Source organism: Orycteropus afer, unplaced genomic scaffold (genome assembly GCF_000298275.1).
Source record: "Orycteropus afer afer isolate SDZICR_OR568_19922 unplaced genomic scaffold, OryAfe1.0 scaffold00857, whole genome shotgun sequence".
In the NCBI taxonomy this organism is placed as follows: Eukaryota; Metazoa; Chordata; class Mammalia; order Tubulidentata; family Orycteropodidae; genus Orycteropus; species Orycteropus afer.
This window is the reverse complement of record NW_006922444.1, coordinates 437,848-448,336: the sequence shown is the minus strand read 5'-3', so window position 1 is coordinate 448,336 and position 10,489 is coordinate 437,848. Positions and strand designations below refer to the sequence as shown.

Below are 10,489 nucleotides of genomic sequence, written 5' to 3'. Positions count from 1 at the left end.
CAATTAGTCCAAGGGACCGATATACCATGTGATCCTAAGCCTATATGATCATGAGACCAGAAGAACTAGATGGTGCCTGGCTACCACTGTCAACCACTCGGAAGGGGATTGCTGCAAGAGATCGTGGATAGAGTGGGAGAAAAATGTGGAACAAAACTCAAAATCATAAAAACAAAACAAAAAAGACCAGTTTTGCTGATCTGATAGAGCCTGGTGAGCCCCTTGAGACTATGGTCCCTAGTTACCCTTCAGGTATGAAACTGAACTCAACCTCCATGGCTTCCAGCCAAGCAATAGACAGGCATATGGGGTAAACATTTACATCAGGTAGATACACTCCTTGGAGTGATCAGTCATGGGAGAACAAAAGTGCAGTGTTTGCTTAGGGAGACAGCTGGGGAGGGGGAAGCAGAAGTGCATGGGAGGGAAAGACACAGAGAAGAGGTAACTACAAGGATGAAGTGGGAAAAGAGCTGTTACATTGTGGGGAATTGCAGTCCATGTCATGAGACAAAATGTGTATGAACTGCTGTCTGGAGAATGAATTTGCTCTGTAAACTTTCATCCAAATCACAATGAAAATTAAAAAAGAAGAAAGAGATCCTTTGCAGAAGTTTACCCAATGCTATACATCATTTGATTTCTTGTCTGCTGCTTTCACGGGTATGAATTGTGAATTTAGTAAAATTAAATCCTTGACAACTTCAACATTTTCTCCATTTATCATAATGTTGCTTATAGATCCAGTTGTGAGGATTTGTGTTTTCTTTATGTTGAGCTGCAAACCATACTAAGGTTGTAGTCATTAATCTTCAGAGACTCTCCACTTTCAGCTAGCAAGGTTATGGCATCTACATATCATAGGATGAGCCTTCCTCCAATCCTGATGCCACATTCTTCTTCATATAATCCATCTTTTCAGATTATTTGCTCATACAGATTGAATAAGTATAGTAAAACAATACAGCCCTGGTGGGCATCTTTCTTGGTTTTAAACCATGCAGTATGTCCTTATCCTGTTCAAATGGCTGCCTCTTAATCTATGTCTATATGAGCACAAGTAAGTGTTCTCAAATGCCCATTCTTCACAATGCTATCCAAAATTTAAATGTTGAATGTCTTTGTATAGCCAATAAAATACAGGTAAACATCATTCTGGTATTCTTTGCTTTCAGCCAAGATCTCTCTGATATCAGCAATGATATCCTTTATCTCATGTCCTCTTTTCAGTCCAGCTTAAATTTCTGGCTATTTCATGTTGATGTACTGCTACAACTCTTTTTGAATTATCTTCAGCAAAACTTTACTTGTGTGTGATAATAATGATATTCAGTACTTTCCACATTCTGTGGAATGGTCTTTATTTGAAATGGGCACAAACATTGGTATATTCCAGTCGATTGGCCAGGTAATTGTCTTCCAAGTCTCTTGACATAGACTACTTAGCACTTCCAACTTTGCATACATTTATTGAAGATTCTCAATGGAAATTCCAACAATTTCTGAAGTTTAGTTTTTCACCAGTGCCTTCAGTGCAACTTGGACTTCTTCTTTCAGTACCATCAGTTCTTGATCATATGCTAACTCTGAAATGGTTGAACATTAACCACTTATTTTGGGTACAGTGACTGTGTTTATTCCTTCACCTTCTTTTGCTGCTTCCTATGCTATTCAATATTTTGCCCACATTGTTGTTGTTAGGTGACATCAAGTCGATTGTGACTCATAGCGACCCTACGTACAATAGAACAAAACACTGCCCTGTCCTGCTCCATCCTCACAGTGTTTGCTGTGCTTGAGCCCGTCATTGTGGCCACTGTGCCTGTCTAACTCACTGAGGCTCTTCCCCTTTTTCTCTGACCCTCCGCTTTACCAAGCATGGCATCCTTCTCCAGGGACTGGTCCCTTCTGACCACATGACCAAAATAGGTGAGGCGAAGTCTGGCCATTCTCGTTTTCAAGGAGCATTCCAACTGCACTTCTTCCAGGGAGGATTTGTTCCTTCTTCTGGCAGTCCATAGTACTTTGCCCATAGAATCCTTTGCAACTCAGGGCTTGACTTTTTCTTCAGTTCTTTCTGTTTAAGAAATTCTGTGTGTCCCTCTCATTTGGTTTTCTAACTCATGTTTTTGCACATTTCATTAAAACATTTTACTTGGTCTCGAATCAACTTTGAAATCGTCTCTTCAGCTCTTTTACTTCATCATTTCATCCATTTTCTTTAGCTACTCTATGTTTGGCCTGGAAATCTTGGATTCGTCATTCTTTGGAGTCAATAGCCAGTAGACTGCCTGCCAGCTTTGAGCTCATCAGCCTCTGCAGCTGTGTGAGTCGGGAAAAGCCTCGAGCTTGATGTTTGATCCAAGAACTTGGGACTTGCCAGCTTCTATAAGTGTGTGAGCCATTTTCCTAAGATAAATTTCTCTTTCTCTCTCTCTCTCTCTAAGCTTTACTGGTTTTGTTTCTCTATAGAACCCAGTCTAACACACTATCTTAACCATTTTTAGGTATAAAATTCAATAACATTAATTACATTAAACATGCTGTGCTACCAGCACCAATGTCCATGTCCAAAGGTTTCTCAGGACCTCAAATAGAAACTCAGTATTTCTTAAGCAAATTCTCATTCCCTCTTCCCCATCCCATAGTAACTAACAATAAACTTTTGTCTCTGTACCTTTGCTTCTTCTAGATATTTCATAGAAATGGGATTATACAATATTTTTTCTTTTGTGTTTGATTTCTTTCATTCAGTATAATGTTTGCAAGGGAGCTCTGGTAGCATAGTGCCTAAGGCATTTGACTGCTTACCAGAAGGCTGGTGGTTCAAACCCACCAGCCACTCCCCAGAAGGAAGGTTGGGCAATCTACTTCTGTAGTGATACTGCCTCAGAAACCCAAGGAGGGGTCGCTATGAGTTGGGTCCAACTCGACGGCACATAACAACAACAACAACAACATGTTCAAGAGCAAGTTTCAGAATCTCTTATAACATCCACTTTGGTACTTTCTTTCATTCTTGTCTTTTTAATGACTTTTGCTTTCTTTGTGTATGACAAACTCGATTACTTCCCACAACTCATCTGGTCTTCCGTCATTACCATTCAGTGCATCAAATCTATTCTCAAGATGGTCTCTGAATTCTGGTGGAATACACTCACTGGTGCACTTTGTCTCTTCTGAACTTGTTTTTATTTTCTTCACCTTCAAATTGAACTTGCATATGAGGCAGTGATGGTCTGTTTCACAGTCAGTTCCTGGCCTTTTCCTGACTGATTAAAAATGCTTATTTGGTAAGAACATGGGACAAAGGACAGGACAAATGAGAAAATGAAGGAAATAAAACTTTTCACATATACCTTTTCAGCTGATTGATCCTTCGAAACTTTACTAAAGTAACTAATGGTATGGGATATTCTGAGCATAAAACAATGAAAATAATCAAAAGAAAAAGTTGGTAGATTTTACTATATATAAATGTAAAGTCTTTAAATATTGAAAATGTTGTACATGAGATTCAAAGCCAGTTAAACATGGAAACATCATCTTCATTTAATGAGTAAATAAATAAGTTGAAAAAATAAAAATTAGACCATGAGATGCATATCACATTTGTCAAGTGTATTTAACTTTGCATTTTAAAATTGCTTGGTAAAGTAGAGGGTCAGTGAAAAAGGGGAAGATCCTTATTGAGATGGATTGACACAGTGGCTGCAACAATGCGCTCAAGCGCAGTAAGGATTGTGCGGAAGGCACAGGACTAGGCAGTGTTTTGTTCTGTTGTACATAGATGAGGTTGCTATGAGTCAGAACGGACTTGATGGAGCTTAACAAAAACAACAATATTTTAAAACAATTTATGAGTTATGAAAATATACCATAATAGTACAAAAATTCTATATACTCTTAATCCATATCACAAATGTTAGTGTTTTGCTACATTTTTCTTATCACTCATTCTCTTAATAGATTTTTTTTTTCTGAAATGGCTAAGCTAAGTGTTCAACATAATGTCTCTTTACTGCTAGACCCTTCAGTGAGTAATTCCTAAAACCAAAGACATTCCCTGACATAGTACAGTACAATTATCAAAATCAGGAAACTAGCAATGATGCATCTCCATTATCTGCTCTACAGAACTTTTGGCCCACTAATGCCCTGATCCAATCCCAAATCACTCCTTCAATCTGAAATAGTTTTTCAATCTTTCATTGTCTTTCATGACCTTGACACTTTTCAAGAGTTAAAAAACAAGCAAATACTAGTCGAAGCCAGTCCAACAAATTGCAACCCATGGGTTTCAAAGTAAAACTGAATTGTTAGGGCATTCCATGGTTGTGATCATCCAGAAATACATCACCAGGCCTATTTATGAGGTGCCTCTAGGTAGATTCAAACTGCCAATTTTTCAGTTAGTAGCCAAGCATATAGACCAGTAATCTGTTGCAAATGTCCTTCAATTTAGGTTTGCCTAATATTTTATAGATTAGACTCAGGTTATATATTTTTGGCTAGAATATCACCTCTGGTGGCATAGTGCCTAAGGCACTTGACTGCTAACCAGAAGGCTGATGGTTCAAATCCACCAGCCACTCCTCAGAAGGATGATTGGGTAACCTACTTCCATAGTGATACCGCCTCAGAAACCCAAGGAGATGTTGCTATGAGTTGGACCTGACTCAACAACATTATATTAGGAAGTATTCAGTATCCTTTACAACCTTGATCCACTGTTTGAGTTGTGTTTTCCAGTTTCCTCTATGGTAAAGTTACAGTTTTCTCTAGTGAGGAGGTATTATGGAGTCCATAGGCACACAAATAGCTAATTGATCAACTGTTAACAAAAAGGCTGGTAGTTTGAATTTACCCAGAAGTGCTTCAGAAGAAAGACCTGGGATCTGCTTCTGATAGATCGCAGCCTTGAAACCCTATGGAGCACACTTTTACCCTGCAACACGTGGGCTGCCATGAGTTGGCGTCAACTGGACAGGAATGGTTTGGTTTGGTTGGGTGGGGAAGACACTTTGTCTATGTAAATATTCTATTTCTAATCCAAAAAGAAAAGGAAAAAAACTTAATGACAGTACTCCATTCTGTAGAGAGTACTCTGACAGGGAAAGGAAATTGTCACAACCATTCTGGGAATCAATTTAACACTATCTATCAAAATCTTTAACACAGTAAACTCACTATATGAAGTGAGACTAAAAAAACCAAAAGTATAATTAAAGATTTCTATTCGAGAATATTTGCCACAGTGTTATTTATAGTAGTAAAAAATTATACCTAAACATGTAACAACAGAAAAATTACTAGTTAAGTTATGGTATATACATAAGAGAATATAAAATAAGCTTTTTGAAGATAAAGCTAGAGTTATGGGCTAGAGTAAACCTAGAACTAACAAGGGCTGTACACTTGTTTCTCTCAGCCCATTATAACTTTCCCAAGTTTTCCTTTTGGACTCAGCATCATTCTAAACCCAAGGAGCCAATACTCAGTCTCTATTTCTCATCCAGTTTCATTGTCCTCATCCACAGCTTCTTCATGGCCTTCTTCATTTCAGCATTTCTCAGAGAGTAGATGACAGGGTTGAGGAGAGGGGTGATCACTGTGTAGAACATGGCCACCATCTTGTCTGCAGCCAGAGTGGTAGAAGGCCTCAGATAGATGAAGATGCAGGGTCCAAAGAACAAGATCACCACAGTAATATGGGACCCACAGGTGGAGAGGGCCTTCCACCGCCCCTCAGAGCTTCGGGTCCTCAGATGGCACAGGATAACAACATAGGAGGCTAGAAGAACCACAAAGCTGATCACAGACAGGGTCCCCCCATTGGCAACAATCAGCAGACCAATGAGGAATGTGTCAGAGCAGGCAAGTTTGAGCAGAGGAAGCAGGTCACAGAAATAGTGGTCGATCACATTGGGGCCACAGAAGGGCAAGTGGATGATGAGGAGGATTTGGGCAAGGGAATGCACAAAGCCTCCTAACCATGCTATTCCCACCAGGACAGCACATACTTGCTGGTTCATGATGGTGGTGTAGTTGAGGGGCTTGCAGATGGCCACATAGCGGTCATAAGCCATCACAGTGAGCAGAAAAATCTCAGTGCCACCAAAGAAGTGCATGAAGAAAAGCTGTGTCATGCAGCCCCACAGAGATATGGCTTTCCTTTCAGCCAGCAAGTCTGAGATAAGTTTGGGAGCTGTAGTAGAGCAGTAGCAGATCTCCACAAAGGACAGGGAACTGAGGAAAAAGTACATGGGGGAAGCAAGACTTCTGCTCATCATGACAGTGAGCACAATGAGGAGATTCCCCAGCACAACTGCTGTGTACAAGAGCAAAAATATCACAAAGCAAACTCTCTGCACCTCCAGATTTGGAGAAAATCCCAGAAAAATGAATTCAGTCACATTGTGTATGTCAGCCATGAAGTCACTGCCAGGATGTAGTAGTAATCTGAGTGAGGTAACCTGAAATGATACAGAACAAGAGACTCCTTCATTGAAATGAGTTGGCGAATTATGTAATAATCCATATCTTAGAAATTTGTGACATCAAAAGATTAGTAGGAGTTAGTTATATGTAGAAGAAGAAAGGAGCAGTCTGAGGAGGCAGAAGTTGTTGTCATATGCCGTCGAGTCAGACCCGACTCATAGCGACCCCTCCTTGGGTTTCCAAGGCAGTATCACTATGGAAGTAGATTGCCCATCCTTCCTTCCAAGGAGTGGCTGTTGGGTTTGAACTGCCAGCCCTCTGGTTAGCAGTCAAATGTCTTAGAAGAGTAAGTATAAATCTGTGGAAATGCATCATGTGTGTTGGAGTAAAAGGAAAAATAATGAAAAATAAAGCTGGAGTTAGTCTGGGACCAGTAGATGGCTGTTATGGACTTTGGGTATAACCTGTAGATGATGGGGAATCATTGGGAATGCTACTCAACTGGAAAGTAAAATCACTTTGTAGGTAAATATTGGACTAATTGAAATGTACCACCAAAGAAGAAATCTAATAGTGGGTTAATGCCTCATTGTACCATGTGGAGCAGCCAGAACAGCATTACTGTGTCCAATTTCAACGTTTTCCTATTGTCTTTGGAAGTTTTAACTGTCTTTTACTTGCAGCTTTTTCCCATCCCCCTTCCCTCTGCTTCCAAGGCTTACATATTAGCATTCTTGATATTCATTGGCCCATCTTACCTCTGTTTCTCCTCCTAATTCTCTCCTTCCACACTTGGCCACTTAATGACGTTCCCTTTCTAAGGGTCTAGCTCAGTCCCTACACAATTATTCTTCTTACTGGTGCCTTTATTTCTTTCATATGTATGCCCCCAATAACCACAAATGTCCAAACCACCCTTCAGTGCCCACTAATGCTCTGACACATCCTTCCCCACAGCCGAACCTTGCAGACACCTCAGAGCGTCACCACGGTTGCTAACTGAGTGATTTGCAAACCATCCAGTCCATGCTGAGTTCCAATAGGGTTTGGCCAAGGTGGCTGAGGTCTGCGTGTATCAGAATTGCTGCTCATACAGTGACTCCAGGCAGACCTAAGACCAGGACCCAGATGACTTCCACTCACACCACAAGCTTCCTCCCTTGAGTGATTGGGACAGGCTCAGGTGATTAAGAACCAACACTCAGAAGGAAATCACTGGTAGAGTTCATAATTACAGGATGGCAAGAGAGGGCAGAGAACAGCCCTAAATGCCCATGTCAACAGGGAAATTTTATCAAGAAGCCATTGATGGAAGGAAGAACTGCTAGGAGTCTGGACTCCAGGGTTCACATCCAAGATTCTTCATGTAATAGCTATCTGAAACCTAGAAAGTGATTTAACATTTCAGGGCCTCAGGTTTCTCACCATACGATGGAGATGGCAATATCTACCTCATAGGGAAATGTCCTAAATCCTACTCCCAGCCCCATTCCAAGATGTTAGTTTCCCAACCTCCATACTGCCTTGGATTCTTCTCCGAGATGGGAAATCCATCTCTCCAATTCATGGGCTCTTATGGTCAGTGGTTCCTCTTCATTCAGGGCATTGTAGAAGCGTAGCACTTAACACAATGAACTATAACTGTTTAATGTGGTCATCTGCCCCATTGGACTGTGAGTTTCCTGAGGACAGAGATACATCTTACTCACCACCACACTGCCTACTGAAGTGTCTGCCACAAATAGCATTCAGATCATGGAGATAAGGATCCCTGAGGGATGCAAATAGATAATGCACTTTCTGCTAACCAAAGGTTGGGCGTTTGATTCCACCCAAAGGTGCCTCAGAAGAAGGGCCTGGTGATCTACTTTTGAAAAATCAGCTGCTTAAAACCCTATAGTCACATTGCTCTTTTGACACACACAAGGTCCCCATGAGTGAGAATCAGCTCGGCAGCTGGTAATGTACATAAAGTGAATGCATTTCTGGGTCAACGTTGGGTATATATCTTCCCTTGTCTTGTTAGCACAGTTCTAGGTACACTGTAGAATTTCAGTAAATACTGAAGGAACAACACTCCCCCCAGGCCCAAGAACATGTCTTCTCCCATGCCTCCCACTGCGCTTTCTCCCACTGGGTGCCCAATCAATGGCTGGACAGAGTACTTTGTAAAGTGCCATGTGCTCCTTGCCACACTCTCACTGCTTTCAGAGCATAATAATAACCATTGCATGCAAAAGAAGCACATGGTCACAAAACAAAAACTCATCCCAGTGTCTCCATGGCTTTGCTGTTATCACCAGTTACATGTTCTATTCTGACAACAGAAATGCAAATTATCCTCTGAATACACCCCCATCTCAGGCTCACCCATGTTTCCCAGTAAACCCATCAAGAACCATCCAACCAAAATACCTGCCTTGCCAGAGTCACAAGGCTGAGAATCTGTTCCCCCTGCAGCCTCAGACTCAGGACGCTGAAACTAAGCCACTGGGGTCTCAATTCCACCCCATATAAAACAAGAACAAAGGAGATTTCCCTTCGCTTTGCCTCCCAGGTGCTCTACAGAGAAATAAGTATTCTGGCAGCTTAGCCTTGAGTTGAAACTGCGCCAGAGACACTGGGGAGAAGGTGTGATGGTCAGGTGAGGGAAGATAGGTCCCCAAAGAGCCATACCCTTTTCCCCTTCCTGATCAGGGAGCTTTCCTCAGGGGAAGCAGTACCTGGTTACTAAAAATCTCAGACTTCCTTGTAGGGAGCAACTTCAGAAATAAACAGAATATATGAATCAATTAAATTCACCCACTGTTCCCAGGGCACTTACTCTGTATGGGGCTCTAGGCTTTGCAGAGGTTAATTGGATGTAACTCCTGCTTATCGTGAGGTCAAGCATGTGGCTTTATAGAAAATGTCACTACTCAAAAGGATGAGACAGGAATAGGGACAAGTATCAGGAAACCAAAATATTACTTCTCTTTGCCTTTGTTGTGGACAAGATTATAAATCAATAGCTCTCCACTGGGTGTAATTTGTCCCGAGGAGATATTTAGGAATGTCTGGGGATGTTTCAGTTCTCACAACCTGACTTAGTGGGGAGGAGGGGAGGAATGGGCGTGCAGGTGCTATTGGTGCAGAGGTGAAACCCAAGGAAGCTGCAAAATATCCTGCCATGCACATGGAAGCCCCCTGTAACAAAGGATTATCTGACCCAAGATGTCAACAGTGCTGCAGTTGAGATGCCCTGTGTGGATGAAACAGAATTCACTCCGAATAGATAGTTATTAAACCTGGATGTTGAGTACAAGGGAGTTCATTGTACTGCCTTAATCACATCTGTATATGTTTGAAATGTTCCTACAATAAAAGGTTTTCCAAAGCCAAAGAGTTTTTTGTAAAATTAGACACACTCTGCACAAATGTTGGTCACAAAAATTATTGATTCAGTCTTGATTGAAATTAGAGTTGAAACAAGATTGCCACAAGTTACAACTATGACTCATAGCAAAATTTTCATGAGAGATTTTAAGATAATATATTTGACACAGTTGCTTTCAAGAATGCAGAAGCTGAATTAATTATCATCCTTTGAACAGAAAGAAATACACGAAAGAAGTTTAGCAAATATTACATAAAATCTCCAAAGTTTTAGTTAAACCCAAATTTACTTTGTAACACATCATCATGAAGTTGAGTTTCTGTGAAGGTCTGTCTGGCAGCGTTTTTAATATTGAAATATCTGATAAGGAAACATAGGAAAATAGATGTTTAAAGGTGAATCTATGAATGGTTGCTATAGGAAACAACATCTGCTAAACATCATGGTAGAAAACTGTTTATGCACCTAAAGTTATAAAGTTTGTCAGAAAAGGCTGATTTTATTTCCTAATCTGTGAAGATCAACACATTGAATATGACTTCACTTCTCTAGTTCTAATTAAACTCAACCACTATAAAAAGCATGCAGATTTTTTAATTAAGTTGTGAAAAGTGATTTTGCAAGTAAAATTTTAAAATGACTCTCTTGATTTCTGCTTTTTAAAAATGGAAA

General features: G+C 40.6%; 1 protein-coding gene across 1 annotated transcript; it reads right to left on the bottom strand.

The window, feature by feature from the left end:
* Window positions 1-5,504: 5,504 nt before the first annotated feature.
* LOC103212132 (olfactory receptor 4X2) lies at window positions 5,505-6,434 on the bottom strand. Its single transcript, XM_007958130.2, has one exon. It carries the CDS (start codon window positions 6,432-6,434, stop codon window positions 5,505-5,507), a length of 930 nt encoding a protein of 309 aa, XP_007956321.1.
* Between the last annotated feature and the right edge of the window lie 4,055 nt (window positions 6,435-10,489).